Source organism: Lissotriton vulgaris, chromosome 7 (assembly GCF_964263255.1).
Source record: "Lissotriton vulgaris chromosome 7, aLisVul1.2, whole genome shotgun sequence".
Classification (NCBI taxonomy): Eukaryota; Metazoa; Chordata; class Amphibia; order Caudata; family Salamandridae; genus Lissotriton; species Lissotriton vulgaris.
In genome coordinates, this window is record NC_141695.1 from 1,706,233,273 (window position 1) to 1,706,252,892 (window position 19,620).

At 42.7% G+C, this 19,620-nt stretch overlaps 1 protein-coding gene across 2 annotated transcripts in view; it reads right to left on the reverse strand.

The window, feature by feature from the left end:
- The window catches only part of SS18L1 (SS18L1 subunit of BAF chromatin remodeling complex), a 79,778-nt gene that overhangs the window by 33,642 nt on the left and 26,516 nt on the right, over positions 1-19,620 (reverse strand). For both annotated transcript variants that reach the window (XM_086932865.1, XM_086932864.1), the window contains exons 3-8: positions 17,235-17,319; positions 13,824-13,968; positions 9,025-9,222; positions 4,724-4,888; positions 4,196-4,297; positions 2,237-2,329 (exon numbers count right to left, since the gene is read on the reverse strand). In XM_086932865.1, coding sequence (XP_086788991.1) covers positions 2,237-2,329; positions 4,196-4,297; positions 4,724-4,888; positions 9,025-9,222; positions 13,824-13,968; positions 17,235-17,319 — 788 coding nt within the window. The remainder of the gene's footprint in view (positions 1-2,236; positions 2,330-4,195; positions 4,298-4,723; positions 4,889-9,024; positions 9,223-13,823; positions 13,969-17,234; positions 17,320-19,620) is intronic.

Sequence of the window (19,620 nt, forward strand, 5' to 3'; positions counted from 1 at the left end):
CCTTCAGATCTGGGCCCCAATCCCGTCCCTAAATCAGTTGTAAAAAACTTAGGAATCCGATTAGACCAGGCCCTTAGCCTAAAAGAGCAAGTGACACAGACTGCTGGTTCATGCTTCCACATAATCGGAATGCTCCGGAGGGTCTTTCCATTACTTCCGGACTCTACCCGGAAAACATTAGTCCAGGCTTTAGTCATCAGTCGCCTGGACTATTGTAACAGGCTCCTGATCTCAGCTAATGACTCCCTACTAAGCAGACTGCAAATAGTCCAAAATACTGCAGCTAGATTGGTCCAGAATGCACCTCCTAGGTCACCTTCGCGCCCTCTACTAGTGAAGCTCCACTGGCTGCCCATCCGCCCACGGATCAGGTTTAAAGTCTGCTGCATTGTCCAAAAAGCACTCCACGATCTGGGCCCATCCTATCTGGCCGACAAATTTATTCCCTACACTCCTTCACGCGCCCTGCGTTCCAGCAGTAAAAATCTTCTTGAAGTACCTATTATTAAGAGGACAAGATTGGGAGGGAAGGCCCTCTCCTACCTCGGTCCTCGCCTCTGGAACGAACTTCCTGACTCTCTCAGACTCTGTACAGAACATATGACGTTTAGGAAAGTGCTAAAGACTCTATTGTTTCTCACTAAATAACTCTGCCAGTTCCTACTCTCCTTAGCGTCCGCTCAAGCGCAGAGATACTCCTTCGGGAGTCGATTCTAGAGCTAAACAAACCCAAAAATAAAAATAAATAAATGCTGGCTGTATGGAACAGAGCTGTCAGAGCCCCTCCTTGTCATGGGACTAAACAAGAGTTATCGACTATAACGACCTGGCGGAGAAGCATTACAACTGGTGTGTACATAAAAATCAGCTTTAGATTAAGTGTAAAAACCTTTTTTGCCTCTAATAGACATCCAATATTTGTATGCGTGCCTGGCTGGCTGTTCAAGAAAAGGTCTCCAGGTCTCCCATGATCCAAAGCACCGAGAGCACAGTGACCGAAGGTTTATCTTGCTGGTGCACTCTTAAAGTGGAAGGGCAAGCGCCCCATGGCCATTGCTTGCGTTGAGCTTTTACCCTTGCCCACTCAAAGGGAGGGATGCATCCCTGAAAATATCAACATTATTCCCCAAGCCACAGATGACTATCTGCACAGGTGTCCTAGTCCCTCCCTCAACCACAAAAGAAGAGGGTGCAAGCTTTGAGTGCACTATACTCTCATGATGAATACAAATCTATCAAATGTTGAACTTTAAAAAAATCGCACAGTAGCCCAACAACACATTTCAGCGACTTTGCTAATAGGTCACAAATACAGTGAATTGGCAAGTCCTTAGAATTTGCTTTTTTCTTGGCACACCAGGTCCGGCATGTATGAAACACTCTGAAAAACACTTACTTGAGATGGAATGATGCACCAATACAATTTGAGTGCTCTATACTCTTTTTCAACAATCATATGTTCGATTACATTTGAGTATCAAGGTAAAGTGAAATGACAGTTAGTATCATTATGTTATATTCATGTACTAGCATCTAATATGCTTTGAAATCTTTGTTTTAAGCATTGCTTATCTTACTTCAAAATGTTCCTGTTTGCCCTAGACTCATGAATGAATTGAACATTTCAGATCCCAATGAAGTGTGCACAAATGCGATTACATTGAGCTCTCACTGCTAATTCAGAACATGAATGAGTTCCATGAACCTCCTACGAGACAAATTATGAAATATGCTAACTGTATGCTCAGTGATTGGTGTGCTCCAATGGCTTCATCAAAGATGGCCTAGGAATGGGCGAATCCTGCAATACAAACATTTGACTGATTGACAGAAACCAACCTATATCTATGGTAGATTCTTACTGATACTTTCATTACTGAGAGTGTCTGATTGACGTTGAATTTGGATTCCATGGGAAAGAACCCCTTGATGATCTAAGGAACAGGTCACATCTTAACACCAAAACAAGCCGTGCTCTGAGGCAAGCAGATATGAACATTCCTCTGCCTTGATAATAGCATTAACAGTGTCTGTCTTTTTTCTAGGTCAGCATCAGAACAAATCCAAATTAAGGCTTCTGAAACAGATGTAACAGATGCAAGATGGGTGGCAATCAAAACCTATGGCCACAGGACCACCATCAAAGAGTTTCAAATTACGATTTACATCATGTTTAAAGTATTGATTCTTTAGTTTAAGAGCAAAAGCAAATTGGATGAAACGCTTCCAAGCTCACCTCCTTCATAGTAATGCTGCGAGGAATCATCGAAGGTCCTGTCATAGCCTTGCTCTGTGTAGGATGACTGCTGATACGAGTAATCTCCGTGACCTGCAAGAAGGAGGCAGAATTGATTGGTAGGGCTTTCTTCAGGATGGTCACAGTGCCATCCCCATAAAAGCAGCTGAGGGAAAAGTACAAGGCATGTCTCTTCTCTTTTCTTGATATGGAGGTACAACATTGTAATGTTATAAACTTGCAATATGTTCCCATCCAAGAAAAAACAGCAACATATACTCTCTTAGATACACCAAAATTCTGCAGAGCCCCCCCCCCCCAAAGCTCCCACAAAATTGTCCCTTTGTGCCATCTACCATAAATGCAAATCAAAAGACAGCAACAAAAAATTCAATTTGGAGTTGCAAATCTAGTACCTTTTAAACCCCAATAGAGTTCTTTCAACCTACTCTGGGACACGTTGGTTAGCAGTAGCCTACAGAAATCACTTGCCATCCTGTGTCAGATGTGAGATTTTCATCCAATCCTGGCTTTTGGGTCATGACATACTGAATTTAGTACTCTAGTACTCATGATAAGTAAAGTAGAGGTTTATGAATGACTACACATTGATCTGTGACGTCAATCAACTGGAGAGTTCTGCATATCTGTGCTCAATATGCAGAAAACATACGTTTTTGCTGACTATGACTGATGTTGTTTCAAACAGAAACCAAAATGTGCTGCATCTCAATCAGTAGCCATTTACAACAGTAATCCCAGAAGCATATCTGTGGGAAATGTGTGCAAGGAAAGGCTTACAATATCACCCTTTGTGCTAGGGCTGCAGCACATAAGTATTGTAAAAATACTTTTTAAGATTCTGCAATGCGACCAACATCCGGCAATAGAAAATGCAAAGGAAGTCTTCTAAAAGAACCATTAAACTCAATTGTCCGAGTTAAAGATCTTTATTGTACCAAGGTATTCTATGGCTGGAGATGGCACACCATCTCTCAAAATGCAAATCTCAAAATGCAAATCTGTCATCAATGCGCTTTTGAAATGTGAGATCCTTATCTTAAGTTTCGAATGCACCCTCCTGACTGGTGGTTGACACTGAATGCTTAGTACTACAAAGAGTGCCTTCACCACGCACCTGCCCTTTCTCCTTCTTTACATTTTATCTGCCTCTTTCTCCTTTCTGCATGCATGGTTGAGGCGTGTGAGATGCATTTTCATGCATCTCTGAATATCCGAAGCACACTGGAGGCAACCTAACAAGCTGGTGCTGGTGTTTAGTCCGATGGTCCGCAATAGGAAGCAGCGTGAGGGCCGTCACTGGTGTGGAGAACGCGGGCTTAGTGCATTCGTTTGTGAGCATAGATTCCAGACTCTAACACCATACACCACTCAAAGGGAGAAATGTATATATCTAAAGACACCAGAAGTTAAAAAACAAATTAACTTTCATGCAATGTTTTCATTCACAAATAGAAGCTTCGGCGTCAAGACGAGATTCTGATTCGCTTGGCTATCTGCTCCCTTAAATCTAGGGTAAGAAGGATCAAACCTGCAACCCTTTTTCTCATTGTAAGCTACTAAAGTACTGAGGCAAACTGTCAGGAATCTTTTTGACATGCTAGGGCTTTCGAAAGGTCACAGTGGTTACACAAGGTTATTAGCCTAGCAGACTTTAGACTGGCATGCCATCAACGCTAACCCTGCTCCATCAAACTTGTAGGTGAGTTTGACTGACTGTTCCAGAGCTCTCTCGACCTGCGTTTTGGATGATGTCCTAACGTTTCTGATGCTACTCCACTTCAGTTACTCTTTTGTCTTGACAGGATTTATCCTGTGTAACACTCATGCCCCATTTTTACAACAGTAAAACATAGACAGTAGTATAGGAAACTGCAGTGCTGCTAACAACACCGGTGGCAGACACTATAATGAAAGAGTGCATAGAGGAGAGATTACCATCAGGGTAGTACTGCTGGTTCATGGTTTCAGAGGAGCCCTGCCCATGTCCATACTGCTCACTGTAGTATTCCTCCTGCCCCATGTACTGCTGTGAGGATCCTTAGAAGAGAAAAGAGAACGGTAGAGTAATGAGTTCTGAGAAGATACAGATTTGGCCTCACCTTTGCAAGAGTCAGGCTCTTAACGCTGGAGAATCTGCTCTGTAGAATGGAAGAGAGGCGATAACTTATTCTCTAAGTGCGTAACCTTCACAGAGCGAAATGATCCGGTCCGTCCCTTGCTGCAGATAACACATGGACTTCTTCTCTCTTGTGCTTAAGGGAGGGTTGCTATGAGTAGTGTTGCTCTATCTAGTAGGGTAGTCATATGCTGAAAGGGATTGTTAAGGGCCCACAAGACCATGCTTGCAATATTGGGGAATGGGGAGTACATTATTCTGCCTTTATCGTGCACCATAGTGGGGCGGGCGGGGCTTCACCAGGTTATGTGTGTGCTGTTTCTTGAAGAACTACAAAGAGCCCATACCTTGCTGTGATGGTCTGTAGGGGCCCACCGGTCGCTGGCCCATCATGCTGTTGCCTTGGGCACCCTGGCTCATCATGGCGATTGCAGGCTGACCCTGGTAATGCTGGCTCCCTCCTTGTGCTGCACTGTAGTGTGAGGCAGATGATGGCTGGTGCATCATGGAAACTAAGTGGAGATAAATAACAGGTTTGAAATAGAGGACATCCTCCAGACCCAGGCTCCAATGAATATCCATAGACCCCTTGCGTTGAATCAGATGCATGAGCACTAACACCTGAACATAGAATCATGTTCTCACTGCTACACAGACACAACTGTGTAGATGTACATGCACAGATCCCAGCACACGCTTCAAACGCACAGACTGACAAGGACATAAACGGATATTGCCTTCCAACACTTACCCACACAGACCTCTGCCCACATGTTTCATTTGCAGACTACCCCATTTGCCCCGAAGGCACACAAATGCCAACATACATGCAAAAAACATACACCCCAAGAGGCAGAGACAAACATATATAGTCCCAAGCTTGAAAGTAAGGAGTGACACACAGATATGATAATGTAAATAAATATAAACAAGCAACATACCACCAGAGGTGAACAAATACTGTTCAGTACAAATCCAATGATTCAAAATCACAGATCTTTGTATCTACCAATGCATACAGCATTCTGAGCACAAGAGCCTGGATTGTCAACCTACTGGATACCAAAATCACTTTGGTTTTTTAGAAGGAGTAAAAATATGCAAATAATTCCCACGAAATTTCATTGTATGTCAGATATCTTCATACAAAATAACTGCTGGTGTCATGAAAATCTAACTGAATTTTACAGTTTGGTGGTTTGTTAATCTCAGCTTCGGGGTACACAAAAGCCTTTCACTCATGACACAAATATTTATATATCAACACATGCATACAAAAAATATATCTGTACATTTAATAAAAAAATAGCAGGCGGAAGCTGTGCAGCGAGGAAGTGTTTTTCTTTTTTTATCCACCACCCATTTGCCCGCCCCACCACTTCCCATAGATGCCAGTCGCCACTACCTAAAAAAAACAACCTTTTCCATCATAGGTTAAATCAACATAGCACTGTGACAAGAAAGAATATTCCACAACGAACAAACAGAAGACTGATCACTGACTGTGATGTGAGGAGAATTTATTTACTGAAAGTCAATAAAAAGGAAAAAATGAAATAGAAAACACACAAACAGCAAAAATAGTTAAAAAGGAGAGACTGTTAACACTCCTCTAAGACTTCCTTCAGTCTGCGCTGCTTCTCTCACGTGGAGGGATTGGGAAAATATCTTTACCATCTAACACCAGGCTTAAAAGCTTCATGCACTTTATCTAGTATGTAAAGGTGCTGCCTCCAAACCTATATGTGCCCTCCAACAGTGTTTACACTTCAAAGAATGAGTGCTTTTTCAGCTTTCTGATACCGCGCTGCTGTGGTGCTAGCCAATTCTAAACCCTCCTGATGTGTTCTTTCACTGTCAACCCTCCTGTGGGGATATTCTATTGAAACACCCAACTACGGAATTACTGTAATTTCATTCAAACTAATGCATTAGCATAGTGTAAATCCCACTATGGCGTAGCTATACTGCACATCCTGCTGTGGTGTAAGACTCTTGTAAACCCTGTGGTGTGTCACTATATTGTAAACCTGGCTGTGGAGTTTGTACCCTGTAGGTTTTGCTATTGTGGCAGTGTAAAGCCTGTTGAGGAACTACTTTGGTGTAAACTTGCTATGGTGGCAGTAGATTAAAAACCCCATTGTTTTTTCCTATATTGTAATCCTAGTATGATATTTGTATATTGTAATGCTTATAGTGGCGTAAGAGCATTGTCAAGCCTGCTATGGTGTTAGTATATTGTAAACCCTGCTGTGGCGATTGTATACTGTAAAACCTGATGTGGTGTTTCTTTATTATCGTAAAACCCAACTGTGGTGATGGGACACCGTAAGCACTCATGTGCTCTAGCACGCTGTAAACCCAGCTGTTGTGTTATTCAATTGGAAATCCTACTATCAGTGTTAGTTTACAGTAAATCCTCCTGTGGTGCTATTATACTGTAAACTCTGCTATGGTGTTAGTGTACTGTAAACTCTGCTATGGTGTTAATGTACTGTAAACTCTGCTATGGTGTTAGTGTACTGTAAACTCTGCTATGGTGTTAGTGTACTGTAAACTCTGCTATGGTGTTAATGTACTGTAAACTCTGCTATGGTGTTAATGTACTGTAAACTCTGCTATGGTGTTAGTGTACTGTAAACTCTGCTATGGTGTTAGTGTACTGTAAACTCTGCTATGGTGTTAATGTACTGTAAACTCTGCTATGGTGTTAGTGTACTGTAAACTCTGCTATGGTGTTAGTGTACTGTAAACTCTGCTATGGTGTTAATGTACTGTAAACTCTGCTATGGTGTTAGTGTACTGTAAACTCTGCTATGGTGTTAATGTACTGTAAACTCTGCTATGGTGTTAGTGTACTGTAAACTCTGCTATGGTGTTAATGTACTGTAAACTCTGCTATGGTGTTAGTGTACTGTAAACTCTGCTATGGTGTTAATGTACTGTAAACTCTGCTATGGTGTTAGTGTACTGTAAACTCTGCTATGGTGTTAATGTACTGTAAACTCTGCTATGGTGTTAGTGTACTGTAAACTCTGCTACGGTGATTGGGTTCTGTAAACTCTGCAATGGTGTTAGTGTACTGTAAACTCTGCTATGGTGTTAGTGTACTGTAAACTCTGCTATGGTGTTAATGTACTGTAAACTCTGCTAGGGTGTTAGTGTACTGTAAACTCTGCTATGGTGTTAGTGTTCTGTCTGCTATGGTGTTAGTGTACTGTAAACTCTGCTATGGTGTTAGTGTACTGTCAAGTCTTATTTGATTAAACTGTAAAAGCCTGTCATGGGTATCTGCATATTTTAACAACTGCTATGATGTTAATAATGGGAAGCCTAATGTGCTGTTTGTATACAGTAAGCCGTGCTGTGGTTTTTCCACTGTAAGCCATTTGATGGTGTCAGTGTACTGACAACCGTACTGTAGTGTTAGAGCCTTGTAAATCACGATTTGGGTTTAGTGCATTGTAAATCATGTTTGTGTTTAGCGCACTTTAAACCCTGTTGGTGTGTTAGTAAATAGTAAACACTTATGTTAGGTAAACTCTCAGTTGCCCTGGTGGTAGGTAGGCTGTTGTAAATCCTGCTTTGGTTTTAGTATAGTTTAAACACTGCTATTCTTTTAATACATTGTACCCAAGCTAAAAGTTATTTCGAAAACGTCAAGATCTGCTGGCAGCACACTCTACACTGGACAAAAACAGAATAAACAAAACTTATGCTAGGCCTTTCATGGAGCAGAATATTCATCTTGCTTGCATTTTTTCACTCTCTGGAATCCAATTAATAAGCCCTACTTGTTTTAAAAATACACATTTTTCAATATAAGTTAAATAAACTTAAAATATGTTTTAAAAACAGAGCATTACTAATATACAAAACAATCACCAAGGCATTTTATACTATCCCCTTTAGCCTGCTGCTGAGGGCAATACAGGTTGTTAATGGCCCTGAACCCAAGTTATAGGCCCGAGCCGCAGGCGAGGGTCTTCAACAACAGGTATAGCCTAGGCGTAAGGACTATAAGGCTATTAGAACATTTCACCCACTAAAGTTAGAATTTTCTAAATTAAAAAGGAAAAAACATGAAGACAAACATTGGAAACCTGGAGCTACGGGTTTATACCAGCCAATATAAGCCTGAAGCGATTCCATTGTCTTCAACGGGGCTCTCAGCTTTCCTGTGTTCTAACATAAAACCTATCACGTTGCACCTCAGCAATTATGTTTTTTTCATACATCAAAATCAAGCAAAAATGCATCTAACTAGTGCTTACTACACCACATACAGAGGTTGACAGCAATGGAGTCCAGACATCACTGCATGTACCTTAGACCATGAAATATGTCCTGCCTCATCTGCTTCTCTGATCTCCATCCATCTGTGAATCATACGAGGATTGTTGGATACGATTGAGCGTACATATACCTGATGTCTTACTCCAGCAGAAGCTGAGGAGCTCCAACTCTGAGTGAAAACGCAGTAACAAACTGTAACCCATCCATCCTGTGAGCCCGCACAGATGCCTAACAGATACATGCCTCTTTACATAAAGCAAATTCTAGGCTCACTGCTCATGTTACCACCCCCCTGCCCAAACACCATCTCCCGTCCTTCTGCATTGTAGATCTATGGTGGATGATCATGTACCTGGATTGGACGGCATGTTCATATTGGTCCTCGACACGTAGTTGCTGATGGTGCCGCTGCCCTGCATGGCGAGGTTCTGTGAGCTGGGCACCGCATGGCTGTACCCGGGGCCTGACCCATGGCTTCCCGCTGTCATAGTCATGGATGTTGTGGGCATAGTGCTCTGGCCAGACTGTTGCATCGAGACATGGTTAGGGCCTAGAAAAAACAAGAGGTCTTACTGTAGTCACAGAATTGCTGCAAAGGTGTTGTCATAGGCACAAAACGTGGAAGCTACTTGCAATGAACAGCCCTAGAGCACTGCAAACTGAGTATGACTGCTATGCCATCACCCTGCCGCTGATAACGAAACCCTTCAGCATGGCAGTGGCCCCAAGCTCCTTGTATTCACCTGAGATAGTGACTGCTAGAGCCTTCGAACACTTATAGATAGAGAACAACACTCTCCCAACATCCTTGTCAACTTTCCGTAATATGCAATGAGGTCTACCGGCTGATATAGGTTTATGTTAATTTAATTAAGTTAGTTACATGTAACAGCAACCCAACGAGGCGTGTATTGACACAGGAACAGTTCCAGCCCTTGTGAGCTCTTCATCTGACTGGTGGAATCCCTGAACAGCAAAATTCTATGTTACCTCTTACTCATAGTCAACATCAGCAGATACTAGGCACTAAGCACACAAGTCTGGATATTAATACTGTCATAACACATGTGATGTTTGTCCTTCAGTTCTACCCTCTTATTTCTGGGTTCTAACTCAGGGTTGCCTGTTCCAGGCTTTCCTGAAATGGTCTAACTATAGCAAGAGGCCATGCAGAAGTAGAGTCTGACTGAGTCCTACATTTCATGGGTGGCTTGGAGGCCGGTGCACCCAGGCTCAACTCGATTGGGCAACAGAATCTCAAAAGAAGAACAGGGTTTGGTCTCATAAGTGCCCTTTGCTCTCAAACACTTGGTGTTCCATACTCGCTGTTTAGGTGTCAGTTCAGCAACTTGATAACTGGATTCGTGCAAAACAGGGGATTTGTTACAGGATGATGGACAACCATGCGATCCGGTATCGTACCCTTCCAGGGTTTACTTGTTTAAGGACAATAAGGTGAACTCCAGGAAGCAAGATAAGTGCAGCTGGGTAAAATGCATCGCTACCTCACTGGCAGAACGGGTGCTCCAGATCACACATGGGCCTAGATGTATCAAGCCTTTTGCGATTCGTTAAGGTCGAAATTCGCAGAATTTCGGCCTTAAGGAATCGCAAACGGACATTTAGCATTTTTTGGGATGTATCAGAAATTAGCAAAATAAGGAATCACAAAAAATTGTGATTCCTTATTTTGCTTATGCATTTAAGGAATCGCAATTTTGCGATTCCTTAAATGGCATGTATGAAACTTTTTTAAATTGCGAATTCGGGTTAAGGAAACGCAAATTAACACCAATTTGAGGTTCGTGTTAATTTGCGAAATCCTTTTAAAAAACAAAATATGACTATTTTGAAGGTGGCATGTGACACACATACATGCCCATAGGGCATGTATGTGTGCCATATGCACACACATGTAAGTTTCAGGGGTGCAGCAGGGTGTCCATGAGACACCCCTGCACCCTTGAAATAATTCTCAAATTGCGATTAGCAAATTGCGAATTCCCAATTTGAGAATTACTGCACAATCATTCCTATGGGCCTCCTGGCCCATAGAAACGAATGGGAAATTATTCCTTAATTGCGATTAGCAATTTGCTAATCGCAATTAATGAATTTTAAGGAATCGCTAAAAAATAGCGAAATTCTACATACATACCATTTTGCACTTCTCAAATAGCGATTCCTTAACAATCGCTATTTGAGAAGTGCAAAATGGTTTCTTGATACATCTGCCCCTTAGTGTCAAAGTTTCTGTACTCAAATCCTGACTCTTCTTTCAAGTGATGAAATTCAACATTTTCTGCTGGATCAATGCACCATTACTTTGCATGCAGCCAGGCAATATAGGAGGGAGCTTGTACCTATACATGCATGGAATGAGCAGTGCATGTATAGAACTGAGTAGTGCTCCCCAAACAAGAGATGCCAGGGTGAGGCAAGTTAGCAGCTGCAAATGTTTGATTTCACAACCAACTTAGATGAAAGGTGGAGTGTTGCAGTATAGACTACCTGAGCTGAAGAAATAAAAGCAGTAAGACCGCAAAAAAGATAAAAATAAACCCAAGAACTTGCTTTAGACATTTCTAAGCATGTGAGACTCGTGTTTCCAATGCACTCCATTTGCTGGTAAAAAGGAACCTAGCAAAAGTGTGTATACACAAAAAGAGAGATTGTATACTACGTATGATGCATGAGGGTTTGCGTAATCCGCATAATTGCGCAAAACACAAATCTGTCTTTTAGCAGTGTATTTTACTGCTAAATTAATCCTCAAGTCAATTTTTGATGCAAGGACACATTTTGCAAAAAACAAGTTTCCGCAAACAGCCTAGTTTTCTGTTAGTTTTTGTGTTGTCTCTAAACTCCTGCGCTAAAATGTTACGCGAACATCGGCAGAATTACGCCAAATGGGATAATTTGGGGAAATTCATGTACAGAGATTTATCATGTTAGCTCAGAAATCGAATGGTCTGATTTGTAAAGTCTATATTACATGTAATCTTTATTTGATAGGGAATTAAAACCATTCAAATTGGGCAATACATCACAAAGTTATAGTTTTCTAATGGTTGCATTGGTTAGTCAATGGGTACTATCATATGCTCCTTACGATCAGTTGATACATCGCAGAAGTACAAGTACTTGATCAGTTGCATTGCTTGATCAGTAAATTAATGGATGCAGCAGTGAGCTCCTGACACAGGACCACTGCCACATTGGCAGTCTGGTTGCCATCTCGCTGTTTAGGTGTCAGTTCAGCAAATTTATCCCATAAATTTGGCAAAGCTAGCCGTAAATCTACAGAAGGTTCACTGAAACCAATGCCCAATCGCTTCCTGGCATGTTTGTGTGTTCATTTCATGGAAAAGTGGTTTACTTAATCTTCTTTCAGAGGTAAAAGGCTGAACATTCACAAAGAATATGTGCCAGTGATTCTTTGTGAAGGTGCAAAGGTGTCAAGATTATCAGTTCTGGGTGTGTTTCCACCTTTAGGCTATTTCACCCATGTCAGTCACTGGCTGCCGGCATGGCTAGCGGGTGGGGTGGTGACGCTTAAGGGATAGCTTGCAAAAAAAAAGAATACCTTTCCGCTACCGGGTCCAGCGTCTTCTCTCCTGAAGCAGGCAGCGAGGCTCCCACCCCTATGCCAATCACAACGCTCCAATGGAGCGGTGTGATTGGTCGGGCTGTAGGGGTGGCATGTTCTCCATACAGGCTGTAATGCAGCCTGCATGGAGAACAGGGGAGTGTGCATGACTGTTTTGGGCGGCCTGAGAGGGCTGACCAAACAGTCATTGAGCACAGGAGTGTCTACCACTCCTCCCCTGCAGCTCCACCGCCTCACTCACTGCCGCAGCAGGAGAAAAAAATAAAAAGATAATAACATTCTATTTTTTTCTTTCTTAGCTGTTCCTGGCAGTGGGGCAATGCTCCTCCACCTTAGCGGAGGAGCCGCCACTGCTGAAACAGTACCAAACAAAGCCTTACAAATTTAAGTCTGAATCCGTAAGACATAGGTATCATTAAATATTGTTGCAGCGCCAGTTCTGCCATAGCAAATGGCTGGTGGCGTTTTGTCTGCAGAACTTTGAGGTCAGCTTCTATTGACTTTCCTCTAACTATTTTGCTTAAGAGGGATCTGAAGCTTCCATGGGTAATGTTAAGAGTCCATGCTGGAATCATCTGCAAATCACGCTTGACTTGCATAGAAGGTGTGTGTGAGGAGCTGGTCAGATGAATGTTTGAAAAAAGTTGAGGAAAGATATGGCAGAAAGTATAACCACTCTGCCCTAGATAAAAAGATGAATCGGATTCGGCTGAAGACGATTCAAAGGCACAGGTACTAAACATTTTGTGGCTTTGCCCTACGTTGGTGAAATTCTGGAGAAAAACTGTGAATTTCGCCTAATTCCCGATTCCAACTTACTGGCTGTGTAAAGTCATTCTACTAAAGCTTAATTTGGGTGCTGTGCATCCATTGTGTCCAAGTGTGGCAGAGAATTGCTATCACAGTTGCTACTGGGTACAAGACAGACAATGCCTGCATTCTGCAAAACATTGTAGATGCCAGATTTAAACAATTAGTTAGTTACAGAATTGAACATTTTGGACGCTAATAAACGTGTTTTGTGCAATACAGGATAGGAGTAATCTTTTGGTTAGACTATGGCAGCCATTTCTGCAGTAAATCACTGAGAAAAATAAAGTCAAATCATGCTCAAATTGCCTTATGGCAGTGGGGCTGCGGGACATCAAATAATTATCAGGACACCACTTGGTTTTTAATAATTTTCCTTTTTCCTTCTAATTTTCTAGAGTACCTCACACCAAATTTAGAGACCTATGGTGTAAACTTGATCAGTATCACAGAATGTTATGTATAGGCCCACCTTTTGTGGGAGTTAACTTGGAAGGGGGAGTTTTTAAATGGTTATACAAACTTTAGCTGTCATGTGCTATGGATATAAAGTATGGGCCCATAAAAGTCAATAGAACTTGTTAAACCTGAAAGCTAAACACAACTCAGCGGGCCCACAATGTGTTGGTTTGTGAGTTATTCATCAAAGTAAAAAGACAAACTGTGCTCTGTGACCGGACGACGTGAAAGCTGGGAAGTTCCAAAGAGAAGGGATGCTCCCGAGTACTCACCATTGGAGATCTGGCCCTGGATGAGGGCGGAGGGGGGTAGGCCTGTCCCAATGGCGTCACTCAGCGTGCTCTGTGCATTCAAGGACTGGTTCGAAGAGCTAGGGTTCATCGCGCCAGGTCCAAGATTCATATTTTGTGTTGGCGGCTACAAAGAGCGATAGAAGAAAACAAATATTAGAATATGTAACCCACCATTGAGGTTTCTCTTCTATTCCCCTCTTATATATAAAAAAAAATAATAATGGCCGTTCATTACAATGGATCCCACATTATACTCAGTGTCCCAGTGTCAGTGGTTTGCTGGTCAGTAACATTAAAGGAAGGACAGATATTCCTTTACTTTAAATCCCCTTGCTGCCCTTGCTGCCCAGCAGTGCAACCATGATGCAAACAAGGCTCCTTACATTCTTTGTCTCACAGGTGCACTAAATATTCTTGAGGTTGTATACAAGGCATTTTTCTGTGGGATTTCTGGCAGGGCACAACACTTCTAGAACTACCATTAGCTACTCTTGTGTGGATTGGAGAGTTTGGGGATGGAAAAGTATGGAGTCAGCAGATGAAGCTTGCCATCCGTACCTGTGCTGCATCAAAACAAGTTGGTTACTCACGTCACCATTTCACACATTCAAGGAAAACTTTCTACAACTTCATACCTGGGTTCTGTCCACTCTTAAGCAAGTGGAAGTTGAGATGTATTTCCTAAGTTCCTGACTACATGCACACAGACCCAGGGTCCAATCACCAAACATCATAAGATTCCTTTCAATACCATGTGGCTGACATTTAAATATGTGTACTACTACTGAGTTGTGTAAATATTTTTGTGATGTTAAAAATAAAACAAATGTTTTGTGTTGTTTAGGCCTGGCTTTGTTACCTGTTAAAACTTTCCACTCTCTCATCACATCTGAGTCTAGACTGGCTTGTAAGCTGCTTTTACAAATACAGCCTTATGTTTGGGATATTTGTGCAATTACAATGTTCTCTGTAAAGCGCCTTGCCGCACCTTGGAACCCGGTCAGCACTATTATCATTTAAATCAGTGGTTCTTAACCTGCGCTCTGGGGACCCCTCGGGGTGCCGGATGGCTATTCAGGGGATCCACAACTGTTTAGAAAATGTAATAATATAACAAGATTATTAAAGTGTATGTAAATTAAGAAGCAAAATTAAAAATTGTACAACGTTAAGTAAGTGTGTAGGAATTTTCACTGAATATAGTATGGAAGACTGTTGGCTTCAATTGAATTTTGAAAAGCCTCAACCTTCCCATTAAAATAAAAATTTACTTTTTTATATTTGTCAATTAAATTAAATATTTCATTTTTGCACATTTGCTTGAGGAATGTTTATTTCTGTGTATTGTTTTGAGGTTCAAATCATCCACATTCCTTAAGCCGGGATTCCCAGATTCTGATAATGACTGAGTGGTGGTCCTCAAATTGCAGTAATGATTTAGTGAGGGTCCCTGGATTCCAATAATAGTTAAGTGGGGATCCACAGAAGTCAAAAAGTTTTAAGAAAGACTGAGTGAAATAAATACAATTAATGGCAGCAAGTGTGTCTCAATCCTCTGCTCCTCTTTAGCAACAAAACTGTTATTTTAACCATAACTACCATCTCACTAAACATACAGATACTTAGTCTGAGGAAGGAAGTGGATGAAAATGTGGGAGAGTCTGCAAGAGATAGCATTTTACTCCTGTAAGAGGGGGAAATGGTTTCTAGGGTGAAGACTTTTGGACTAGAAGACCTCAAATGTCTGAGCCTGACCCTGCCCCAAGCCTCTAGGCTCAGCCGTAGATGAGTAGGTCAACAGCCTAGCCAGGCCATGGTACTGAACACTGACACCCAGTAGGGTCTAGGCCAGCTGGTCTGCATCTAAAGTGTTAGGGAGGTGCAAAGGTGCGTTACAGCAGAAATCCTTACGCAACATAGGACTCTCCTTGGCAAGGGAAGTGAAGAGAAAGTGTGGAGGCTTGCAGCACTTCATGTAAAAGTGGTGATTATCAATGAAAGGTTATGTTCAAGAGACTCTAACCTTCAAAAAGCTACAAAAATTCAAGTAAAAGGGGCAATGGTGTATCTAGGAATCACAACAGAGAAGCTGGAGGCCTATGAATCTGGTGGTATTTTTTTTTCTTTTCTTATTTGGGGAGGTTTATATAGCGCTAACTCGACTCGAAGGTATCAGAGCGCTTTACATGAGCACAAATTGTGTTACAGACAGACACATAAAAATTTTTAGGTACGGGGAGATTAAATGATTTGCGCAGAATCACAGGATGTTGACCGTCCTTGCTGAGACTCAAACCCGGTTTCCCCAGCTTAGAGGTCGGCCGCTCTAGCCGTTCGGCCACATCCTCTTCTGCAGCAGGGTAAAACCTAGATAAATCAGAAGTAAATCTCAATTTAAAGTAACTCTTTTCGACAGCTTATGGCTCAAAATGGGTTGCACAATTTACCTATTGCACCTATCTTCATCTGAATTCCCCAATTATTTGCAGCAACATTGAAGGCTTAGTCTGACTAAGCACCTAAAAGCAAATGAATTCCAGCGTGCTAGCAATATAGAAACACTTCAATAAACCGATTGAAACTTGGGAATGGAACAGAGGACGCATAGCATGCAAAGACACTGGGCAGCTCATCCCAGTACCTGTGCAATCAATCTCAGGTGCGGACTACCTAATCATAAATATTGTTACAGTGGGTTTTAGTATTTACTGGGTGTGACATTTTCCAAGCTGTTTTTTCCTTTCATGTTGTTGGGGTATTTGTCAAGTAATGTGAAGGACAAATTTTCAAATGTGCACTAATTGTACATCTAAGAATCCAGGATTGTGTTTAAATCAAGATTTCAAGAAGAGGTGGACTAAGGGCCTGTGTGGAGTATTTAAGGTGTGTGGAGTACAGATGCAACCAGCAACATAATCCACCCTGCAGTGCCTCTAAAAGGGGTTCAGGAGCCACTAGTCAACAGTACCCATCCTACTATCCCCCAGTAATGAAATGGAGCTATATCTTGATTTGCAGGCATGCCCTCTTTCTTCGTAGTCCCCACTTGACCTCATGAATAGCCCTACCCAACTGCAGCCTGTGAGTCCCAGGAGAAGGAACATTCACCCAGGACCCTTGTCATTCGCCCAGGACCCTTGTCATTCGCCCAGGACCCTTGTCCTTCTCAGCTGCAAACCCATCTTCTCTCAAGCACTGTCATCCCATGGGTGAGACATTCAACCTCCTTTACCCGTCCTCACTCAAATGAGATTTCTCCTTATTTCTGGTCCTCTGCCTCCCCACCTGCACCAGAGGAACCCTTTCGCCTCCCTGTCCACTTGTCTTCCCACAGGTGAGAACCCGTCCTGCCCGAGGTCTCTCTAATCCTGGATGAGGCTCAGTACTCACCGCAGGAAGCAGACTTTGCATGTTCTGGTTGGAATCTGCGATGGTGGCCAAATAGACAAGGTTCCGATGCAGAAGTTGTTGGTATCTGTGGGGGAAGGAGGATTAAGTACAGAATTTTTGGGGGCGACCAGGCCAAAAGGAAAATATGTTCATTTATAATCACTGCTGCGTTGGCATGGAACTGAACTACTTTCTCAACTAATCATTTTACATCTGTATTTGAAGGTTACATTGAGATGAAGATTAACAGGCTGAAATCTTGCATAGAATGTGATGACCCCGGATGAACACAGCTACCCGTAAAACACTGCAGACCACAGCTCTTCTGTTAAATGATGTTCACTCCTGGTTCAGAATTGAGTTACACTATCTACCACAGTTTTTGTTTTGCTATCAGTGGCTCTCCATGCTAAATGAATGGGTTTCACTATCAATCCACATGTGTTCATAAAGACAAACACTGTGAGGTATTTTCATGGAGTGTTGGAGCAGTCAGTGGTTATCCTGTTTGGATGTCATTTACCAGTGTATGAGTGGGTAGTGTAGAGAGGACAAGCTGTTAAGCCTTACTCCAAAGATGGAGTGGGTTAGAAACTAAAGGCCTGATTACATAGAGGCAATGAAACCGCTGTCAGGATCCACAGCTCTCAGACGCAAGACTGCGGACGCCACCAGGATCAGAAATTGCAACTCTGCAGCAGTTAGAGCTGCGTCCTCGAATGGCGTCTGTGCGGAGGCAGGCACCGCCATCAAGATCACAATATCCCTTTCTGACAGCCTTTTCATGGTGGGAAAACAGCCAGAAAAAGGTTGTCAGAAAGGTATTTAGGGCCACAAACAGGGCTCCTGGAGGCCTAGGGAAAGAGTCCCTATGGACACATGTAGTGCCTCCACTGACCTACGTGCACCGTATGCCATGCACAACATGGTGCATGGCACAGAGTGAATGGACATGCAGGGGGTGCAGCACGGCGCAGGCATGTGCTGCGGCACTTCTACTTTGCCGCAGCATGTCCCCGCCAAAAGCTAGAACAACGGTCAAAACCAAGAAGACTTTATTAACAGATAAAATACACCAGTTAAAACTGAAATATATCTAGAAGGTGCAAGTCCATTCCAGGGCTAAACACGACCCAAAATATTAATATAACTCTTTTCCACTACATTCCTGTTCACATTAATTACTTGGCGGCGTGAACCTATGCCAATGGATTGCCTAAAAAAACGTCTGTGATTCTCCTAACAAAAAATAGTGAACACTCTTTCAAACTTTCCCATGATGTGCAGCAAAAGTCAGGAACTCCTTCGCCATCACACAATGCCTTAGCAATTGTGTTTTTTAAGCACACACCTAACAGAGAAACAGTCTTTTAAGATCTATGGCAGTCAGTCTTATCACAATGCATAGTATAATGAGAAAACCTCAGTAAACTGATCAAAGGTCCTGAATGTGCCCTTGTCCACACTAAAGAAAATTGTAAAATAAATAAGATGCAATTGGAGCATACAGGCACACACTCTGCAAGAGGCACTAGCTGGTGTTATTAACCTTTTTATCAAACACCTGCAGCTGCACCATCTAGCATTTATCAAAATGCATACCCCAAATATCACACATCCTATCAAAAGGACTATGTGATATTGGAGGGCACGCCTACTCTCCGGATCAATTATTTGCTAGCAAGTGCTGCAGTCCCAGCTGTGCAATTAACATTTTTTTATATTCACAACCTGCAGAGCATTGACAGTTTCCTAAAAGATCTGCTGACCTGGACCAACCCTGACCACTTCCCAGCCCAGTACTGCTGTCACTCTAATTTATGCACACAGTGTCAACCTCTACGGGCAGATAAGGACATGTCTAAGGAGCCATCTGAGGTGAGCCACACTACTCGTAGTCCCTGTCCCGCAGGGGCTGCTTCAGCACGAACCCGGTCAGCAGACAACCTGCTGCCCCGGCAGCCCTACTTGTTAATTCTGTTTTAGTAGGATCGAGTGGCAACAGCAACAAGCCGTCTCAGATTTTACACCTAGCCGCGGAATGTGCTCCATAATTCATTGTCTTGAAAAATGTACCCCCTCTACGCCCAGCCCAAATTGAAACAGTCGATCAGCTAAAGAACAAAGAAACTTATTGCCTTAGTTCCATTCTTGGGTGCATTACCAGTGATGTTTTGTTCAAAAACATAATTGTCGGGGGGAGGAGCCAAGATGGCGACCTGAACGGACGCGCAGCCTTCGGCTCCGCCGGCCCCGGAATCCCGCACCGCGATCCTGCTTGCCCGGCCACCCAGTTTTGGTGCTGTAAGGTGCGGGAGACGGAGCTGCTGCTGCCGGTGCTTCTCCGGCCACTCCACCCGCCCGGGTTCGGATGCTGTGGACGGAC